Source organism: Cyphomyrmex costatus, unplaced genomic scaffold (assembly GCF_001594065.2).
Source record: "Cyphomyrmex costatus isolate MS0001 unplaced genomic scaffold, Ccosl1.0 scaffold241, whole genome shotgun sequence".
Classification (NCBI taxonomy): Eukaryota; Metazoa; Arthropoda; class Insecta; order Hymenoptera; family Formicidae; genus Cyphomyrmex; species Cyphomyrmex costatus.
This window is the reverse complement of record NW_017276489.1, coordinates 678419-702852: the sequence shown is the minus strand read 5'-3', so window position 1 is coordinate 702852 and position 24434 is coordinate 678419. Positions and strand designations below refer to the sequence as shown.

Here is a 24434-nt window from a genome sequence, read left to right as displayed (position 1 = left end):
ACTCATGTGGACTCCTCGTGTATTATTTTTTAACATCAAAGCCTTTGGACTTGATTCTTTTTTATAGTAAAAATAATAACAATCAAAGATATCTATAATGTGCAAAAAGTGAAACACTTTGTATGCTTATAAATTACAACATTTTTATCAGAATTACTATATTTCTTATGCAGTTGAAATCGAATTCAGGATATCTCCTCGTTGTGTGAAATAGCCGTACGTGTGATAAATGTCTACTTAAAGTTGGTTAATACGAACTTGCACAATTTTCTCGAAATATTATAACCGAGTTTACTTGAGATAAATGTGTTAATAACAGATACGTTAAAATTCTTTTGCACGTCTTATCGCAACACGCGCGGGATTTCTTGATAATATGTCGCTATTTTTGACGACGCAAAAGTTGTAAAACGCTACACTCGGAAATTGCCACGGAAGCGTCTTTCATTTTGTACTCAAGGTACTACCATTATGTCGAACACGCCATTCATTTCTGGAAACATATATCTATTTTTCCTGCATACTGAAAATATCCGTATAATTTGTTTTTACAACTATTTACCGAACAGCTGTATATTTTTCTTTTTGCGTCTGCTTTATGTTTTAATATCTTAATTTTAAAAGTATGGTTAAGTTTATTAAAACAGTTATCTGGCGATTATACTCTGCAAAGATTTTTAAAATCCTTTTAGCCATGCTACACACACGCACTTATATATTACAATTTTTATCTTTTGAAAACATTTTTTGTCGATCAATAGCTTTGAAGTGTGTATGCTTGTAGATTCCATCGGTATTGAAAAATAATTTTGCGAAGTATCGCTGCATTTCACACTAACGTTTTCACATACGTTACAAAATCTTCACGAAATATAAATTTATAGTTTATAATCCTTTCTCTAAAAATTATAGCAATATGAAGATACAAATTTTCAAATTTTTTGTTAACTTGTCGACCATATACGATTGTTACATAATCATAGCGAAAAATGTGGTCTTCGTGTGACTTTAATGTAGCGTCGTTTATACAATCGTTAGATAGCCGACTAATGAAGTTGCGCTGCACGAAACGCCGCTGTAAATATTTAATTGCTCGAGTAATCCTATATCGATTGGCGTTACAGTACCTGTTATTATCTCTTATCGTACTATTACTAACCTGATGTTAATATGATCGGGGAGGGAGGATAATAGCAAGCAAACGGGATAAGAGTCATTCAATCTCAAGAGAGACTCTGTTGCAATATGAGGAATCTTATACCCATTAGCTCTATATTAAATTGAAGCTGAAAATATAATAAATAAATTACACTTACTAAATTTACAATTTTCATTTTGTTATTATTTTAATTACTGTACAATAAAATAATATTAAATTTTTAGAAATATATTAAATCGAAAAGAATTTAAGAGAAATCTATCATTAACATTACATCATGTTAAAATGGTTTTACATTAATTTAATTTAAATCTTTAATCTTAGCTTTCATCATTGCAGTATTAAAATATGAGTAACTTTTTCTGAAAAATGCAATTATCAGTTTGTGAGTTTGAAAACGTCAGTTAAATGTGACGTAAGCGTATTATCTTGTACGTGGTGTGGTGGTGTTAAACGATAAAAGAAATTTGCTCTGTTAATAGAGGTAATTCTAATTCGACTGGCCTACTTTCAAACGGGCGTAAATGGCAGCATGTTGTTAGGCCCAATGCATATGCAAGCTATTTGCGTGTGGTCTGTTATTTTTAGATGAGAATCGCACGCGCGCAAACTGATATATCGATATCGCGCATATAATGATGCCCATGGAGATTATACATCGTGCCGTGGAAGGTCATTACTAAATTTTTCAATAATTTAAACGCGACTAGAAAGCGCGAATCTGAGAATGGAATCAAGCGATCAGGAAATCACAACCAATTTGTGTAGATGCACGTAAATCGATAAATGAAACATCGGACGTGCGCGATTTCTTTACAATAATATGAAGTACAGGGCATAATTTCACAAAGTTGCATAAACGGTCAGGCACGAGCTGATTTTCAGTAAAAAAAAATTATCTTATCATCTCGGCGAAATGTTACCTTTAACCTTTCCATTTTTCCAATTTGTCGGGAATGACAGGAGAATTACGTATACCCATCCATCACGCGTGATAAAAAAAATATTTTATTATTTATTCTCTTTATCAATGAATTACAATTACATTCTTTCTCAATTAATTTTGTTTTATTAGAGATACAGTACAGCACGCGTAAATGTAATTTCCGTAAAAATGATTAATGCGTAAATACTTATCTGCGCGCACATATCGAGCGGTTCACGCGATCAGAGAAGTTTACGTTATTCCGAGCCCTCGGAGATCCATTTGTAATTAAACCGCGGATATGAATAAATGATGCGACATAACGTGACATTATTGCTGTAGGAGTCATACACGCACATTCTATCTTCCTTCGATCGCATGTAGGTTAATTGATATACAAGGGATGTACACGCTCAATCATTTTATATATATTTAGCCATAAGTGATATCGTGCCGTCCATTGACATGTGTAAGTGTTAATATTGATAATTATAGATTTTGACATAGCTTTTCAATTTAATTCTACAAAATATCCTATAATAAATTCGGTTTTTTTTTTTCTGAGATATTATTTCTTGGTATGTGAAGCCTTTTCAAACGATTAAATGTACGATGTGTTTACTTTTTATAAAAATCAAGTATTTTCAAAGAAAATCTCTTTCTATTAATAATACTTCGAGAATTAAAAATATTTTCAGAGAATTTTGTCATAATTCGAAGATTTTTATGTTTAAATTATTTCTCCTAAAGATTTTATTTTTCTCGCAAATAGAGAGATAAGTCTTGTTTAAAATTTTAGATTTTCAGATAAGTTCGGTTTAAATTTAGGAATAAGCTTTATTTTATTTTAAAAGATTTTTTTCTTTTAAATGCTTTTTTTATAGTTATTTTATCTTTCGTTGTTTTTCTTGGAAGTTGAAGAATGAAATGTTTATGCGTGATAGTGTTTATTTTATTAAAGTTCTTTATTTTTCTCAATATTTCTTCTAGCTGGATGAATAACTTTTGATTTTTTTGTTTATAATCGTGAAGACAAGACCAAAAATCCGGATGATAATTACATCTATTTTAAATTTGCATTTAAAAAAATATTCCAATTTATTTCTAAATATTTGAATATTTAGAATATATTTGAAAAAATAAGCAATTATCAGATAATTTCTTCCATGATATGTATTGGTAAATGCTCTGAAATGAAATATATCTGCTTTACTATACAATGCAATATAAAATAATATAAAACAATTTAGAAATGAAATTAAAAAAATCAATTACATGAAACGAATAAGGGGTTTTTTAGTTCGGTGATACGTTGAATTGTTACTTTCCGTATTATTCAACGGACATTCCCGTGACTTTGGCATTTCCACGGCCAAACAAAAAGCGTGTTATCCGCGAGTAGCGAGATGTCCGACGCTTGACGGAAGATGGATGAGTTCCTAGCGATGCTCGGGGAAAAAAGGAAGAATATGTTAGACAATTATCATAGTAGGTCGATGAAGGTGACCCGTGTAGCCACGAAGTGCTGTACATACGTCGGAATTATAGGCTCTTGACACGCCATCTTAAAGAGCCACACGACGGAGGCCGCACGCTTTCGTTAATGCCGCGCACTCGTCCCGTTGCTTAACGAGGTAACGCTCAATAATAAATTACTTGTACAAACAACGAAAGTGTCGATCGATTGTGAGATCGTAGCAATTACCGGCCCGTTCATGCCCCCGCATACGCGGGGTTTGTTTTGCTGTCTCACGTCGTTTTATCTTTTTTTTCTACATCGTTAGTTCGTGCGATGCATAGCATCGATAAGTAGCATCGATTAAGATTCACAATAAGGATTTTAAAAATTGTGGCCGAGAAGATGAAACGTGAATTTTTCCACTGTAAAAGTTAACGTGCAAGTGAATCTTGGTACATACATGTATATCGTAATTCTTCTCACGAACACATTTGCGAAACTACATTTATAATCGGAATTCGATATTATGCGCGACCTTAAATCTTGTTGCACTGAGATTATATTTTATTATTAAACATACGAAAGTACACAACATAGTTAATACATATGTAACAGCATATGTAACATACATCAAAGCATATTTGTTATTTAAAAACAAGGGTCTCTAGAGATTCATAAAAAGTTAAAATTCATAAAAAGTTAATGTTCATAAAAAGTTAAGATTCATAAAAAGTTAAAATTCATAAAAAATTATAAAAAATATAGAATTTATTGCTCATATAAGAAACACTATTTATTGAAATATCTTTTTAGTATTGAATTGACTCTTTCATTAAACCGTCTAATATTGTATTTGTAGATGCATTTTCATGAAAAATTATCTTTTATATTTATTCATAATAGAAAGTTTCTTTGATTCAGAATTTATATTATTTTATAATTGTGTATGTACACAATTAACATAATAATCAATGAATTTAAAGTATATTATAATGTATTAGAAAATAGATGTGTTAATAATAATATTGAAAAATATCAAATATTTTTCTCCTTCTATACATATATATAGCATTTTAATATTAAATTTCTAATCAATTTTATTAGTTTGTAAAAAAATTATGATTTTCACTGTTTTTACAGTGAATTTAGACAAGATAATAGCAAAGTAATTACGGATACATTGTCTATGAATATTTTTACATTCAATCGTCGTGGAATATAAGCGACCCTAATCGATAGACACCACGGGCGGTTTTATGTGTATGTATATATACTTGATAATGTTCTTTTACAAATTTAAGTAATTTCCAATAATCTTTAGTTAATATTAACAATAAACAAAGTTAATAACTCCTTATATTCTAAAAATCACAATATCCTTGAGGCAATAGGAGTCCACAAATTTAAGTATAAAGTTACACTTTGTAGTTAGTAATGTAGAGTATATGTCTAGTATCACGTCTGTATAGTTTATCAAGTAATTTGTCAGTTTGACTTAAGTGACACAGTAGTTTAATGAATAGTTTATTCTGAGGAAGAATTTGAAAGCTTAGTAGTACTTTTATTATTCAGAGTTGGAATTAACAATAAGATAAGAGTTTTTGCTGATGCAGAAACTGATACATCATACATAGTCATTATATAATATATAGTCAAGATATACATACATATGTATATATATTGTATTTAATGTGCAATTTGTGTCATATTTCAATTATTGAATATTTGTTGCGTTATAATATGTTAAATTTGTTGCATAATATCGGTTTAAGCGTATTATAATTGACAATAGTATTGTAATTATCAGAGAAGTTTAATACTGATCTAGTTTATCATTAATGAAAATTTATTATATAAATTGTACATTACGCGCAAATGTATAATATACTTAAAAATTATAACTTAAAACACGTAACAATGATACAAACTTTCAGTTTTTAAAAAGTACAATAAATAAAGGAATTCAAGGCTAATAGGAGTAGACGCGGGTAGATAAGTGCAAGTATAATGTCATAAACTTTTTTTACTTTACGAGAAAATTGACTCTTAAAATTATCGTATCTTTTTCATTTTGTTTCTTATTTTGCTGAGATTGTTTTTAATACTATATGTTACCATGATTGTATCTCTTTCAAGTATTTATATTGTACAATATCATCGTCAAAAATGAATAAAATTTAAATTTAAAAAAAGGTTTTAAAGCTTGAAATCTCTACTTTCAATAGATTATATATATATACATATCATTTTTTAGTTTATATGAATTTGGTAATATTTACATAGAGAAAACTACAAGCTTAAAAAAAAGGGAAATTTTTTTCACTTTGTGAGTCTGTTAGGTACCAAAAAAGAATTTGTAAAAAATGTCAATTATTTAACGTGAAAGCTTAAAGTTTTTTCTAAAAATTTAGTTTTTAAAAAATGTTCCTACGATGTTTTGTTCGTCAGTTATTCGCGAGTTACCTAAATAAAGGAACATTTTGATTTTAATTGCTCATAACTCCGTTAAAAATCATCATTCATAGAATGGCACAATCGCTAATTTTTTAAATGTACAATATACAATTTTGAGCTAATAAAATATCGTAAAACTTTTCCTCTAACCCAATACAAAAATTAAATTCCGTTATATAAAGATTTAAAACTGGAAAAATGCAATAGTTTAGAAGCATCCACTTTTTTAGCGATTAAGCGTAATCAATAAGTAAACGTCTCAACAAAATATCTAAAGATATATATATATATATATATTTAAAAATATATTTTTTTTAATAGTACGAAAATTATTAACCGAAAGCTGAAAAGAATGGCAGTTTAATTTAATAAGAATCTAAAGAATTATATTTTGTAAATGTACATCGAATTGTAACATACGACAGCCCACGCTTTTATTATAATAAATCAAATCGTTAGAAGGTGAAACTTTATGATAGAATCAAGTTTTGATTCTGTATTTGTCGTGTGATAGAGAATTAGATCAAGACCCTGAAGTCGCTTTAGATGTAAATCTGATTTTAATATACATACATGACAGCCCACGCTTCTAATAAATCAATCTAATCAATCATTTATCTGATTGGAATTTTATAACTGTACTAGATTCCAATTGAGATTTGCCATATACATATATCATTATATATCTTTGTTTCAGGTTCATGGTGGTATTGGTGTGCCTCATATTTAGCGTTTTGTCAACGATAGATCAATACAGTAACTTCGCAAATGAAACTCTGTTTTGGATGGTGAGTGGCTCGTGTTTCATTATTAAGTACAATAATATATAGCGTATAACTGGATAGAATATTAAAAGCATCTCTGCATCGAATAATGTCAATAGCACTATTTAAAGAATTTCTGCAGGACTGCTAAATTAAAAATGTTTTATCGTAATCGCATTGATTTTTTCTTTGCATCAATGCAACGGAAAACACATACATTTGATGTATGTACAGCTCAAACGAATCATCTTTTGTCTAAGAGTTCTTTGATAACGTAGAACTCTTTAAATATCGAAACAAATTTTACCCTTTATTTATTCTAATTTGAGGATATTTTTTTATACTTAATATCTATATAGTCTTTGTGCATATATATTGGAGTTAAAAGCTCGATACAAATATTGATTCAAGCGTTCTGCAAATTATATGTTTTTATTTTTGTAATAGAATTTCAATTATGTATCTCTGTTATCTTTGCTGTATATTTCTGTCTATTCTACTCGTACATATTTGTCTATTCAAGTTTAAAATCTAACTTAATGTTTCGTCTCGAGGAAAGAATTACGTGTATCTCATAGAATATTATCATCTTATATTATACCTATCATTGTACTTTCCAACCATGAAATGTTAAACACCGACAGTGATTAGGAATTCATAAACAAGAGTTTTGTAACGTTCTGTAAGAAAGTTAAAGCAAACCTCATTTAATTAGTCTTCGAAAAGAACACTTTAAATTTGTTGGTTCGCCCGAGAATAGACTTTACGACAGTTCTCGACGAAAAACTTTTTCTCTTCTTTCATCACCGTCGAAGTTGCACAAATAAAATTAATCCTTCCTCTCGTCTCTTATCATTTAAAGAGGAAAAACTCTGTGAAAGTTTACATGCCAAATTACGCAAACTATCGTCAGTACAAAACCAATATCGTTTATAAATCGGTATTCAATATTGTAAAAAATCTTTGCTCGCGATTCTTTCTCACACCTTTTCCCACGCGAACATGAAGAAAATAAACGTGCATAAAACACGAAGCTCGTCAAATGTTCTGGATCATAAAAGAATATGGTATAAGCCAGTTCTCAAGGATCTCGCCCACTTTGTTGCAGTTCTAACATCGACATCCTCGTTTTTCTAGGGCATCCCCTTAATACAACAGCGTTAGTACGATCGATAGTCAACTATTCAAGTGTTACCAGATTCGTTATATATTCATTTTACAGATGAATTAGTTATAACATCTATGTGTGTATGTATGTGTGTATGTTAATCTACAGAATTATTCCATTATATTTCCTCATCAACGTTAGATATATAATTACCGATTCTTTCACGGTTGTTATGAATTCAGTTAGGTCGGTATTCATAGTCAATTCTTATATTTAAAATCATCTTAAGTACAGTCTTGAGATGTTATAAGCCGAGGTGTTGTAAAGCCGTATAGTATTAGGTGTAAAAATTAGTTCGATCCGTTTTTTTGTGTTCAAAAATACATTTATTTCAAAACAAAATGAATCAATAGATTAATTAAAGTATTGTCCATCGCTGGCTACTACCTTTTCCCATCTCTCAGGCAATTTTCGAATTCCATCTCGAAAACATGACTCGTCTTTGGAGGCGATCATCTTTTGGAAAACGGACCGAATTTGTACTCCTAATATCTTGAGACATTTACTTAAGACAATCTTAAATTAAGAATCGATTATCATTCAGTATCAAGTTAAACAGTTGAGAGGTAACTTACATTTTATTATTGTTTAGGAAATATGTCTCGTGGTATTCTTCGGAGTTGAATATCTAGTTAGACTATGGAGCGCGGGTTGCAGGTCGAAGTATATGGGCTGTTGTGGACGGCTACGATTCATACGGAAACCGATTTGTATCATAGGTAAGTTGTTGCTCGTTAACTATGAGTTACGACATGGCCAAAGCGTAACATATGCAAAGCTAATCTGATATTTGCATTGTCCGATCGACACAAACAGGATCTTGACAATCGTCTCTTTGTTTTGTATCGTTTGTATAGGATCGTTGTAATCGTCGCTACTGGCTAACTTTGTGATATTAAACTCTGACCTTAATATCGAATCCATTTTACTAAAATCAAGATTACGGGCGCTTTGTATCGTAGCCATCGTTTTGTTGGACGCATTCTACAAATGAAACACATGTGTACAGCGAAATAATTGAAGACTCGCCTAAAATTGATTACCTGGCCTCTATATTTCGCAAACTTTGTAATTACGTTGACGACAAATATGTGATTGAAGGCTTAACAGAGTAAATAAAAACAGAAAAAATAAAACAAACGCATTTATTTTTTTTTCCAATATTATCTAAAAAGTAAATTGCTGCTCAAATCAATTCAAAATTTTTACGTGTATTTAATTATCTATATGTTTGTTCAGAACAAGATTTCCACCATCTAAATTTTCCCATCATTCTCTAATAGTCATGTGTATTCGTGTATCTGCAATTTGCAGATTATTTTGTAAATTAATTTGTGAATTAGTTGTGTTTTTCTGGAATTTATTTTACGCTGTTTATTGTTAGCTGCGTGGAAAATAGTATCTGCCGGATTACTTTGTTTTTTTTATTCCATGCGTACCTCTTCTCCAACAGTTATCTCAAATAATTGGGAATGTATCATATTTTACTTCATTTAGTCTGTAAGAGTAGAATAGTATAAATTGTTCGCAATATAGAAAATGGAGCATTATTATTAACAGACCAGCCGCGGAATTGCGACTGAGATTACACCTATTCTAGCAATTTAGTAGCGCGTGATGGAAAGAGAAATGTTTTTAATCATTAACAATGTACATCGTCAACGTATTTTGCTGATAAATATAAAGTAACGTCGAATAAGGTATTAATCGAATTACACACTTTGCATTTATTGCTGCCAATTATATGCATACTTAAACACTATCAAAAAATATTTATTTTAATACATGCATATATATATATATATATATGTATATACACACACACAGAATAAATATGTATATTTTGTAAATGACTGCGTATAATAAATAAATATTGTATGTGTATGTATATTATATTATATTTTATTTTTAATCGATACAACATATAAAAGTTACACTGTTTATAACGATACACATATAGTTGTAGATACGTTCGAATTTATCACGAGTATGTTTTTTTGTATTCATCATAAGGTATTTTTTTCTCTTTTCTTCTTTTCAGATTTAATTGTCGTAGTAGCGTCCATGGTAGTCTTGTCGGTAGGAAGCAATGGTCAAGTATTCGCCACTTCCGCCATCAGAGGCATTCGGTTTTTGCAAATTCTGCGAATGCTTCACGTCGATCGTCAAGGTGGCACGTGGCGACTTCTAGGTTCAGTGGTTTTCATACATCGTCAGGTATATCATTAATTATCTATCGCTAAAATATCTCAAAAATTGCCAAAATACACAAGAAGTTGATCTTAGCAATGATTTTAACTCGTAATCTGTAAACAAACAAGTGTATGAACACCTCCATGTATGGGGATGGAAATATGTAACAATTTCTACATTTTTTTACGTACATTTTGTAAAAAAATATATACATACATACATGAAATTTTAATGTTAATAATTGCAAAATATTTTCATTTTTCTTATTTAACAGGAGTTGATTACAACACTATACATTGGGTTCCTAGGCCTCATTTTCAGCAGCTATTTCGTATATCTTGCCGAAAAAGATGCAGTTGGACCTGACGGCAAAACAGACTTCGCGAGTTACGCCGATGCACTTTGGTGGGGAGTGGTGAGTGTCTATCTTGTGCTACTGATTATTTTAACGAATTATATTTTCTGTAACATCTTCCTATATCATATATATAATTTATTTGTAATTTTAGTAAAAATGTAAAAGAAAAAAAATGTAGGCTTCCAAATAACTCGTACGAATTGAGTATACATTTAATTTCTGTTTTGTTGTTGTATTTTTTAATTATAAATCTTTCTACGCTAACACAAATTATTCTTATCTTGCTACACTCTTCATTATATAATTATTAATCTATATATTTTACTTGATAATTAAAAAATTAATATGGGCAGATTTTGGATTAATTCCTGCCAAATCATTAAAAGTGCAGTTTAATAAAAACGAAATCAATTATATGAAAAAAAAAACTATTTAAAAACAAATGTGTGATTAATTAATCACATGTAAAAATCATGGAAATAATTCAAGAGCGATAATATAATCACGTATTATTTTAAAAATAACAATTTTAATGATTCGCGCGCGCGCACAATTTATTGTATGGCTGATGGCAGAGAACAAAACATAACTGTCATAATTGTGGATTTAAGGTGAGGTAGTGAAAAATATATGTGTAACCGTAACACAATAGCTTTTTATATTTACGTATAAGTTTTTCTCTGTCTAACCTTATGTTCACGACTACGACAGTTACATGCCGTTTTCTACCAAAGATACTCATAAAGAATGAACGGCGCGATCTTATAGTAGTATTCAAATGTGGTTGACAATAATGAGAGAGAGGGATCGTGGAAGACGGCTCTTCTTTTTTACTTTCATCGACTATTTTGACACATAAATCGCACAGTCTATTTTTTATATCTTATTTTCTAATATCAGCCTAATAACAACAATGTACATTTCAACGAACGAAGCGATCTGAACGATATTAATGCTCGTATCGCGTTGATGCAAATTGCATCGATAACGATATTTATAGACAGCATAAATTACTTATTGGGCCATAATATATGTTAATTAATAGGTATAATTAATTATATTTCGAGTTAAATTGATCACAAATGATATCAACGGCGTGTCATGCGGTAAAACTGTCCACATTAAATTTATTGTCAATATTATTATGAACGTGACGTTGTGTGTACAGTATAATTCCATGTGTATTAGGAGTATTTGTTCGATGTATTACAGATCACAGTAACAACGATAGGTTACGGTGATACAGTCCCGCAAACATGGATGGGAAAAATAGTGGCGTCGTGTTTCAGCGTGTTCGCCATATCCTTTTTCGCACTTCCAGCAGTAAGTATATATTACTATAAAGAATTTTTCTCTTTTCTTTTCGTAATATACAGAAAATGTTTTTTGTACTAACAGTTACTTCTCGTTTATAGATTCTTTGACTAATATATCGAATTAATCTCTCGTAACTAGTATCTTTGCATATCGAACCACAAATTTGAACTTGATCAAAATTGATTTAAAATTAAAAAATATAATTTTTATATATATATTTGTTAAATTTGTTTCTTTTCAAATTTAAATTTTCATCGTTTGTGACGCGTGAGCTAGTTTTACAACATATTTATAAAAGAAACATTAACCGAAGAACTCAAACTACAATTTTTTATTTGTAACAAACTGTCCGTCTCTCCACGAGAAATCCAAACAATTGAGCGCGACCGTACTGTTATCGTGCCTCGTGAATTGGTGTTTTCGGATTTCTTTTTCAGGGTATTTTGGGTTCCGGTTTCGCACTGAAGGTACAACAGAAGCAACGGCAAAAGCACTTCAATCGGCAAATACCAGCTGCCGCGATGTTGATACAGTGTTTGTGGAGGTGTTACGCCGCCGATAAGGCCATCAATAGTGTCGCTACGTGGAATATCTACATCAAGGACCCGTCGCCGGCCGGTCAACCGTCGACGCCCTTGGGCAAGGTAACGTTTCCTTTTGCTAGTTTAGCGAAAATCGAAGCGTAGTAGCCGTATTTAGCTGTTTTTGACTGTTGGTGTTCCTAGCTGCTTACACAATGTTCTTAAACGTTCTCGTGCCGCGAGCGATTACTATATGTCACGACAGATGTTAATCCGTCGCGAATCTCGTAATCTCCTTATTGAAACACGCGCGTAAAATATACTTCTTTCTCCAACCTCTTCTCCCGTCTAATCTTGTTTGCGATTCGGTCGATGCGCGCGCACAGTCGAGAACACTAATGGATCTGGAATTACCCGTGATATCGTATCCCCGTTAATTGTTGCCACGATCTCTCGACTTTTATCGCGATTGCATGTCCACGTGCAAGTGGATTGTCAACTAATACCGTCGAGTCGCGGGGGACTTTGTCGTTATGCTCTAAGCGGATTGTGAAAAATCAAATTTGTCTTGTGTCGATCTATCGCACAAATAAACGTGAAATAAATGAGACTTGAACATTTAATAGCATAAACGTGAGACAATAAAAATTGTTTTTTTTTAAATTAATAACTTTTAAATTATTAAATGTTCTATTAAAAGTGAGTTATTATTATTATATACATTGAATGATGATATTCGTAGACTCGTAAGATTTAAAATCATAGAAAGTGACAATGCCTAATCGAGTCATTGTAACAGGATATTAATGTTAATTATAATTGTGTGAAATTATGTACCGCGTATGTAGTCCTCTTCGCGACGCTGATGGATTTTCAGCATTGACGCATACGTATTAACTACCGCGGTAATATCACTTTAGTTAAATTGACACTACAATCTAACAGATTTTGATGCTATAGCATCTTAATTAGATCTTAATAATATGTTGAAAGACATATATTACTATTTAATAATGAAATAATGATAATTTTAAATCTGTGAAAATCTGTGAAAATAATAAGACTGCGAAGAATATCACAAGTTGGCGTTTCGTCCCGGTTTCCATTACTGGACTCATCAGTAAGGCATTGTAATGGAAACCTACCTTAGACGCCTTGGGGAGATGTTAGAAAAAAGTTCTATATAAACAATCACTCATATAATTCAGCACTTGCGAGAATCGAAATGAGTAACTATAGACCTCTGTTGGCTAGTCGACGTAGTGATATTCTTCACATTGTTGTTAATATTTAAATATGTAATAGCGCATTTTTCAGGCCGCGTGATATGAATATATATATTGAATGATGATATTCGTAGACTCGTAAGATTTAAAATCATAGAAAGTGACAATGCCTACTTGTGGGAAACGCCAACTTGTGATATTCTTCGCAGTCTTATTATTTTCACAGATTTTCACAGATTTAAAATTATCATTATTTCATTATTAAATAGTAATATATGTCTTTCAACATATTATTAAGATCTAATTAAGATGCTATAGCATCAAAATCTGTTAGATTGTAGTGTCAATTTAACTAAAGTGATATTACCGCGGTAGTTAATACGTATGCGTCAATGCTGAAAATCCATCAGCGTCGCGAAGAGGACTACATACGCGGTACATAATTTCACACAATTATAATTAACATTAATATCCTGTTACAATGACTCGATTAGGCATTGTCACTTTCTATTATTATTATGTATAATCGAATCCAAAGATTAAACAAATCCCAATGAGATAAAGATTTTTCATTCTTCATTAAAAGTAATGAAACATTTTTAACTACAGTTATAATTGGATTGATGTTTTTAATTAGTTTTTGAATTGTTTTAAGTAAATTATACTAATCAGTACTTAATTATCAAATCTTAAATATACACAGAAATAGCAGATTATCAAGAAAATGAGACCATCATATTTGTTAAATTAAAAATTGAGATTAAATTTATTTGTTCACATTTAGATCCAAAAGACTTGCTAAATTTTACGCATAAGGATGGGATTCGCGAAGGAGTTTCGCTGTCTAATATTATTTTTCATTAATTTACCACTTTAATAAATCCCAGTATTGTATAATAGCGACAGTTATGTGTGACGGTCGTGTACTTTTACTTGTCCGATAATAATTTGGCAGTGGATGGATGCAAGCGGAGAATGCGAATTTCTTGCTCGATGTTCTCAATGTGCCGTTATTTGCCGCTCTGAAATCCGAATAATTTTGTTTTTTCCTTCATGTTGCTAGTCACATACGTGTGTTTATGTAATTAAAAATTTGCTAGAGGCTTCTGTACATTATCCCTCCTTACATACGAAATAATGAAAGTTGCGTTTTCTTTGTTCATTAATTTAATTTGTTAGTTTAATTTTTTTTTATGTAATATTGTACATATCATGGACAATTTATTTTTAACATGTTTGTTAGTGGACTGCTTTTATTCTTTGAATATGTATATACCTTATAATTTCGATAACGTTATTTATTAGTTAAAATGCCGAGCACAGATATCCATTAGGATACTTTAACATTTATGTTCGTTTTTGAATTTTTTTCACATAAAATTGTCACAGTCGATTCCATGAAATGCCAGTCAGCAAACTTGTCATTCGCATAGCCATACATTCGGACTTTATAACTTTATATCTTTATTTTTTTACCGTTGCTGTATGAATTGAAAATGTCATCGTTTCAACAGTGCATCAACTGACCCGTTGTGTTACGTAGATACAAGTTTCATAAAGTCAATCAACAACTTTTCGTCATCAGCGCGTTTCTATCTTTATAACATTGCTTTTTTTTAATTAAATTTATATTTTAGACCGCTTGAAAACTGCAGTAGTTGTCATCCTCAATAAATTGCTTTTAAACGTATCAAATAACGGATGCGGTATTTTTAGAATTGCGCGTTTGATTTTTCCGTATAAGGCTATATTTAATTTCCATTTTACTTGCGATTATTATGGCTAGTTCTATTGTACTTCTGTATCCGTGTATGAAGTTATAAAAACTCGCCATAAAAATTGCTCAATCAATGGGAAATATATGTATAATATATTAGATATTTTTGAGACATATTATGATTACAGCTATACAGTATCAATCTAACAATACATTCAAATCTTGAACAAGAAAGTTTGCAAAAAAGTCGAATGGGATAAAATTGTTTATTATCGGCACACTTCGAGCGTATGCTCAATTAATACGAAACGGTTAGTTTTATATGAATGTCTCCATTTTGCATCTGCTGCCAAAATTTTCAAATTCCGTTTCTTTGAAAACTGCGCAGATACTATACGTACGCACGCGAGCATCGATTTTACAATATTTGAAATAAGAACGCTCAGTGATGATTTAACGATGATAAAATATACCTTAAATATTTCAGTTGATTTGTGTAAAGAAGATGGTATGTAAATGGTTTATATTTATTTTCATTCTTACTCTCTTTTGCATGTTTATTTTTTTCTAAACTTTTTATCAAACACATTTCTTTACACGTTCTGTTACACGACATGAAATGTCTTATTTTTTTATATTATGTAAGTCGGGATCACTGTACTCACCTGCTAAATGTAGAATGTAGCATATTAAAATTATATTTAACATTGCTATCACAAGAACCGTACTCTCTCGCTGCACGCTTAGTTGTAATGAAGATGGTCAATTTTAAGTCGGAGCCTTTGCGCAAATTTGCCATCGTGGTCGCATTTAGTATTTAATCCTCAGAACATAATATTAATTTACGAAACTATCATATACGAGCTTCTCCGAATAATATCAAAAAATAATTGTCATTTTTCTTATTTTAATAAATTATTTTCTATTTAAAAAATATTTTTATTTAATACATTAATCCGAATAATTTAGGATTAAAATCGAGATTTTTTACCTTTTTTTTTTTGTTAACAACCGCTGGAAAGAAATTGACAATTTATTAAATCGTTATTATTCAAAAACTTAGTATGATAAGAAGTCTATGTTGTATTCTGAGGTTTAAATTTGCGCCAAAAGTTTAGATCTGAATATTCGTTGCTATCAAAGATTTTTAATTTTTCGAACGTAAAAAAGAACAAGAAATTTACGAAATTATACGCTTATTAACTTTAATGTTGTACGAATGTCATTTGAATATCAATGCTTTTTCTTTTTAATGTCGAAACTACAAATGCCAATCAAACCGAGATACTGAAAATTTTGTATTTTTAACTAACGAGTCATTTTACCTGCGCGTTCGTACAAGTTACTTTTTGAACGAACGAGGCTCTGCGTAAGCTCCTTAAAGTTTTTGCTCATGAAGAAACAATATATCGTCTATTTAATCATGTTTGCCTATTTCCTGCTTATGTGTGTATTTTTATATTCTATGTATTCTTTTTCTCTAAAGATAGTGTCTCTAAAGATATAGTGATCAATGTCTTGTGGAAAGCAACTTTACTTTACTTAGAGATATTTTGTAACATGCATGAGCCTGAATTACGTACATACAACGTTTCTAGCTTGTTTATATATATATGTATATGTGTATGCCTACACATTACTTCTTGTCTCCGCATCGTAGTCTTCAGAGAAGAAATCTTGCTCGCGAATTCGCGACATAAAAATGGGAATTTACGTCGGTCGTGTGGCTTGACAATTCTCTATATGAAAAATATACGGTATTACGAAGAGATTTCGAATGCTTAAAAATGTCCAAGAAGCTACTTTTAGAACGTTTACGCAAATGAATAACTCAGAATGAATAGATTTCTTAAATAAAACGCGCACATCCGCGCATAGAACATTTTTATCGGTATTATTAGTATGATTCGTCTAAGTATTTTAGGAACGTCCTATAATTAAACTAAAGTCCTGAAAAGAAAAGCATTTACTTTATGTAACATGCTCGGTATATCGGTACTATGTGCGCTGGGGATTTTGCTATTACGGATCGTATTAAGTTGTTTTTTGAAGCTGAAAGGATGCCATAAACGACATTGGCTTGCGATCGACGTAATTTTCCGCAGACTGCTTTTTAAGTGTCTCACGAGAAGAATCGTTGCTGTGTTGTACATATTTCCCGCAAAATAACGACGATGATGTTGATGATGACAACAATGATGGACCAGTCGTTTTAAGAAAGATAAATAAAAAAAAAAAGGGAGAGAGAAAGGGGCCGAATGTCTGGCCAGTAGGGATAGTGCATGTTGTGTTCGATGTGTGTTGTAATGGGAGGGCACCGGGGGTTCAGTCTCTGATGATCCAGGTGGCAAAGAAGGCGAATGTGCTGAAGAGGCGGAAGTCACGGAACCGGATGGAGGTCCAGCAGCAACAACAGCCGACTCTGCCGCCCGTCACGATCTCGGGCGGCATATCAGCCGGTGCTGGGACTGGTCAGAATGACAATCAACGTCTCGAGAACGAGGGCGACGTGGTTTTTTATATGGAGGAACCTAAGGTGGGCACGCCGAATCGTGCCAGACGTGACAATCGGTGAGAGACACCTAACAAATCTTTATGTTGAAGAGAGAGAGAGAGAGAGAGAGATATGCGTTGGGATATTATTCATAATAATGAAGAAGATTGCCTATTTTAATCCTAATCAGCCTTATTTGCGTTACATTACATTGCATTGCATACAATGTATTAATTCCATATTCCACGTATACAAAATTTGCCATAACAGCCCGAAGAGTTTCATATCGTCACCTTTAACATATCTGTGTCCGTTTCTTCGAGCGAAGAGTCGCTCGGAAGACTTGCCTTTCAGCTCAGTAAATACGACGGTGAGAAGACGGAGCTGATACCATGAAATTGGCGAACTTATTTCCGAATTTCACTATCGCCGTCGTGATATCGAATGAAAAGTATATCGAGATGTTCTGGGACTTCTTGAATGCGAGTAATTGCGCGCTGATCCTCAAAGGCGAGAATATATTCGTTGATGCACTAAGAGTCTTCTTACAATTATCGATTTAAATTCAAAATTTCTCAAGTGATGCATCACTTTAATCAAATGGTATTAATAGTATATTAATTTTCCTTACAAACCGCTTGCTTTTTTCGATTTTAGAAATTAATTGGTTTCCCACTAAAATCAAAATTTATTTGGATGCTTTGGCAAAAATTGTTAGAAATCTAATGTAGTTAAATTTCGAGTAAAATAAATCATTTATGTAATTGTATTATATGTTACGTTTCATAATATACTATATGCTATTTTTGGTATGTTGAAAATTTTAATTGACACCATACTCGGGGGAACAAACGACTGGAGTACAGTTATTAACACAGATCGTTTACAAACTAAACATTACAATATCCACACATTATATGCAAACATCACTTTATATTTGTATGTCAATTCACAAATATTAGATGATTTCCAGCAACGTACACAGGCGACTCTGTGTGTAACAGTGTACAATTCTGTTTTCTACTTGTAATACAAATCGAAATACAATTAAAACGCTGCGTTTGGCTGTATTGTCGTTTTTTTACATCTTTACAAAAAAAATACCTAACTTTTACATTTCATTATTTTTCATTTCTAAGAATAATGAGAGAATTCATGATTACATTTGGACATGTATGGAATCTTTTTACCTTACTTCATTCTAGCAGAGTGAAATAATAAAGCTGAGCTTGTTTTAACTACAACTCGATACTGCGTGTATTACTGTATCATACAGTATATGATTGTGTTCTATTCCTGGAAAGCACCTATTATTTGATGTTTGTACATTAATTTTAATTATTAATATATTCGAGAGTTAATTGAAGATATCAGATTATATTTATCGATAAAGAATCATTTCCAAATAATACTGATAATAACGGTAATTTGACGAGGCATATCATCGATATATTATGTACAAACGTCATTTGATATCTTTCATCAGTTTTCGAACGCATCAATTATTATTGATATGTTTGAAAGTTGTGGAAGATATCAGATGATGGAAGATATCATATATGTGATTTGTCTACGAAAGATTATGAATTACCGAGGCATATAAATTGGTAATATATCGGAGAAACTGTTGAAACTATTGATTGCTGTATTATCTGTTCTAACGTATTTTAGTTATGTAAATTAAACATAACTTAACTTGTAGAAATCCTTACGCGATATAAAACGCTTGATGAAACGCAAACGCTGCATTGTGCAAAACAAAGTGTTCTTTGCAATCCACATTTATTCAACGTGAGTTCAGAATTTATATCCGCGGTATCTCTATTGTCCTAATGCACCACTTCGAAACAAAATGTAAACTTTCTGTTTAGCTGTTTCTTATTTGTGTCTACATAGTTTGAAGTTTCTCCCAACGGTATTTCTCTCTACTGTCAAGAGACGCATATTTAGCAAATTGCTCTGGAGAAAGATTCTCAGAAGTCATGAGCTGTGTAAAAGACGAAAGTTCCGATATCAGATGCGTTAAACATCGAAAATGCTAAATATTTACTATAGGTGCATAATAATAGTTTTGTGGAAAATGCGTGTGCAAGCATGCTTAAATATTTTTATGTCATAACTAAAAAAATTAAGTAAAAGTTTAGCAAAGTTTGTAATATATAAAATATTCGATATACATTACTGTATGAAGTGAGTCTCAAATCGTACAGAGAAAGTTGCCCTGTCAGCCTGTGTCTAAAAGGCATCTTCTCCAGAGCAATCTCATCATGTCGAAAGAACGAGATCCGTGAGCCCGTAATTTAACTAGCGTGTTTCCGGTTGGCAGGGGAAGTCTCTTCACCTCGCAGACGAGTTCAGTGACGGAGGCGACCAGCGACGAAATTGATATCGACATCGAAGAACCGCAGAGAGTAACCACGTGAGTATCTGTTGATACCTTTTACGCATCTTTTCTACGTGCGTTGAAATATGTATTAACCATACGCAGACTTATCATTTGTTCGGTAACTTCTGAAGCACAACTCTCAAATCCACTACGGACTCCGCGGTCGATCGTCGAGTTATTAAACGCCCGTTTCGCGTGTATATACATCGAGTTAGATCGCGCCGACCGAAATCAGAGTATAGGAAGCCGAGGAACATATATCTCCATGCAAATTACTTCTACTTTGCATGCGGAATCGATAGTACCGGGGAATTTTCCTGTACCTCATGCATACCTCGTATCATAATATACGGATAAATATCACAGATCGTTACGAGTGCACTAACACCAGAATACATTATAGAATATGCTTTCTATTCTCCAACAAAATTTAATTTTGCGAAAATCCTGTAGTTTCTGTTCACTTTTTGTGCTCGTTGCTATTAAAAAACGATTGAGTTCTGCTCCTTTCGAAAGGAGATTCGAAAATCTGCGGGGGCTCGATCTATAATAGCATTGGAGTAATGTCTTGCAACTTGGTAATCGAGTACACGTAAAGGAACGGTAGTGTCGCTGCGCTTGGCTTAGCGCCGAGACACTACCGTGTTTCCAGAATCTGATCGTTCTTTTTATCAGCTTCTAAATTTGCATTCACGTTTTTCAATTTTCATCATCCATTACCAATCACTTCCAGCTGAATGATCCATTCAAGAGAAAAATAAAAATAGAATATTGAATATTATCTAAAATACACATAGTATATACGCGAGTACAGTCTATCTTTAATGCACTCTCAAACGTGAATAATTGAATAAATATGTAAATATTAAATGAATAAATATTTAAATTACAATTTATTTCAACAGCGATCGCATCTATATTTATTATCTATATTATCATCTACGTATGTTCATAGAGTACAATTTTTAGATAATTTTAACCAACGCTTATTTTTACATAGATTTTCTATGAAATTTAAAGAAATGTTTGATAAAATATTTTATACTAGATTTTTATGTATAAGTAAATATATAGGTAAATAAATAAATATATATATATATATATTTACTTTTTAATGCTGAGAATGTTTTGTATACTATACATATTTAATATATTGTATATTTGACCTCGGATTTTTAATTTTGGTGTTTAATTTGACACATATTTAACTATGGTACAAATATATATTCAGTTGGAACGATTCAATCTATCTGTCTTTCAATATTGCGAAACAATATTCTTCAATGCGATAAAATCTGCTTGATTTCCATTCGTTAAGAGTTAAGAACGTCTATGAAATAATTAGACGTACAGATGTATGTACATATTATATATAATCGCAGCGTTAAAAATTTACACATTTTCATCACAGTCAAATCCGTGAAAGAGAGGCGATAAGGTATGAGGGAGGCCTTTCTCGGCGGCTTTTCGCGCCATTGACATTTTGAAGAGAGTCGGTTCTGCGGGCGCGAATGAAACGCATGGTATTTCGCACAAAAGGCCCTTTTCGTACACTCGCACAGACTCGCGTGAGTGCTTTTTCCACCTCGCCATTACTTCACGCCGGTATAAATGACCTAGATTTCACGGTGTCGAACGAACGTGCATATATATGCTTGAGACTTATACATAAAGACACTTGCCAGATTTTTCCCTTCCATCTTCACTCAACTCCTTTCGCTCTCATTCATTTCCGCCCGACGCTTTCTTATGTATGCCAACCAGAAAGCATCTCGTTTAGATACCTTTCATTGCAGACCACATCCGTTTCGATTTTGTTTAAAAATATTATCTTACGTGTTTCGTGAAATCAAACCTTTTCCCATGTTTCTCACTCCTCTGAGTGAAAAACTATTATTTACTGAATCTTTGTTTTCCTTGTTACTAATTATTGTATACGAGTTATATGCTCTTGTTGTGTGTGTATTAAAATTTGATATATTAAATTTTAATGATATATTTTTATTTCCTTGCAATTCTTTTCCGTTAATTTTAAAAAATAATAAAATTTTATTATCCGCAATTTTTCATCTTAATAGGATTAAGTATAGGACCACAAGAACTTTTGCATTCTGTTAATCCTTACACATTACTTAAGTATTTTCTTTTATAACATAATTACCTGTCTCGTACCTCAATTCTTATCGTTTTCTTTGGTGCTTTTGAATTATAAATAATGATTAATAATGTTTTCTATAGTAGTTTTTAAAAATAAATACAATAAGTATTTGCACTGGATATAACAATGTATTTGTGTGTAAGCAATGTTACATACATATGTATATATGATAATTATTAAGAAATGAAGTGATTTACATCCCAAACTTATTTATATCCCGAAGTAAAATAAATGTATCTACCCGTTTATTTGTTACTAGTTCTACTTACATGTCGAATTCTCTATTTCTCTATTGTGACACTTGGTAAACGTTCCTCGTTTTATCATGTATAAAGCACTCTATCTCACATATTGACACTCACGACAAAAGCATCTGTTAAGGAGCTATAAGTGTTCTTGGAGACGTAAACACCTGAAGAATAGGCATTCTTCTCGAGAGCATATTCCTCCGTTCTACGCCGTGGGGTCGAGAACTAATAGATAGCTAAAGCTAAGTCGAGAGAGAAGAAAATCATTATTTTGATCATACGTGAGTTAGCTTGTAATCTGAGATGAATATTGACGTGGAATATTGGCATTTGACACGAATCAATTTTCCACGTTGTATATATCATAATTATTTTGCGGGCTACGGATAGTATATAAATTGCGAAAAGGACAGCTTTATCGATATTACATTTATCTCGAATTTAAATTGCTTTATCTCGAAAGTAAATTTACTTATTTTTAATGTACATGGTTATCTTAATAGACAAAAAGAGACTGTTAAAATGTTAGCGCTTTTAGTATCCTTGAACGTGCAACGCAGCTTTATACTTCATACAATTTACGTTAACGGAGTTGCACTTTACCGGTTATTTCTAACAAGGAAAGGGAAACGAGCTGTATCAAGTTGCGTCTTGCCACGTCATGATCGACTAGGAAAATTAAGTTAGCGAAGATCGCTAACTTAAGAAGGAATTGATTTCTCTCTCGCTCGAAGAGAAATTGATTTCTCTTCTAAATAGAATCAAGCAAATTTGAAACACACTACAATAAAGTGGCTCACGATTGAATGTTGTTATTATGATATATGATATCAATAGCGATTAGATTCAAAGTTAACACTTTCATCCCAGAGCATATTTTTATCCTTATTACGATACTTTTAATGATATTTTGTATTTATCACATATTGCAAATAAAAAAGAAGAGGTGACTATAGTATGCATCTAAATATATCCTTTCTCTGTTACTAGTCTAAATTTCTCGTTTTGTCACTTTTTAGATTGACAGAGGCACATCGGAATGCTATTCGGGCAATCAGGAAGATCAAGTACTTCGTGGCTCGCAGAAAGTTTCAACAGGCTCGGAAACCGTACGATGTTCGTGACGTCATCGAGCAATACAGTCAAGGTCATCTAAACATGATGGTGCGGATTAAGGTGAGTAGGTCCTAAATACTAAATACTTACATCTATAATACTACATCTTGAAGATTATGATTTAATATTGAATACAGGCAGAGGCAGCCGGTTATTTGAAAAAAAAAAAAAAACATCGTTTCGTTCTCAAGACCACTCGCTGCGGCACTCGACAAATTTACATTTTAAATCATTCGTCGTGTAATCTAATGAGTAAATGACACACGACAAGATAAACCTGTCTATCGTGTAATAAACAGTAATTGCTCTTATTTGACGAATTAGTGAATACTGAGCGATCGTCAATAGCAAATTCTAGTTCCGTGTTTAATCGACCATATACGATCGCCAACGATTAGTTCGACACGTAATATCGAAGGGCATGTCATACGAAGTCCGTGTCAGTTCACGAGACAATGTAACCATCGGTACACGGTGCAAAACAGAGCCATTAATTAATCGACAAATGATTGTCGCGACTTACATCATATACTCATCGGGCACCGAAAGATCGATAGCACGTATCTACACATTAATTTCTTAACACATGAATTTTAAGAGACTTTCGGAATATATGGATAAGAAATACCTATATACTGTATGTATATTAAGAGATGTAGTTACAAAACTACTTATCTTTTCGCGAAAATAAATTAAAACAAACTTAAATTGTGATAAATTATTGTTTTTGCTCGTATTTCATTGTGCTTTCATGGTGCTCTTTTCAAGTTA

The 24434-nt window shown here is 31.9% G+C and overlaps 1 protein-coding gene across 1 annotated transcript in view; it reads left to right on the top strand.

Annotated features, from left to right (window-relative positions):
* KCNQ (KCNQ potassium channel) overlaps window positions 1-24434 on the top strand; it is a 33925-nt gene that overhangs the window by 5540 nt on the left and 3951 nt on the right. The window contains exons 3-12 of the mRNA XM_018540347.1: window positions 6695-6785; window positions 8522-8648; window positions 9971-10146; window positions 10397-10537; window positions 11693-11803; window positions 12235-12441; window positions 15749-15769; window positions 17591-17832; window positions 20082-20174; window positions 23567-23723. Coding sequence (XP_018395849.1) covers window positions 6695-6785; window positions 8522-8648; window positions 9971-10146; window positions 10397-10537; window positions 11693-11803; window positions 12235-12441; window positions 15749-15769; window positions 17591-17832; window positions 20082-20174; window positions 23567-23723 — 1366 coding nt within the window. The remainder of the gene's footprint in view (window positions 1-6694; window positions 6786-8521; window positions 8649-9970; window positions 10147-10396; window positions 10538-11692; window positions 11804-12234; window positions 12442-15748; window positions 15770-17590; window positions 17833-20081; window positions 20175-23566; window positions 23724-24434) is intronic.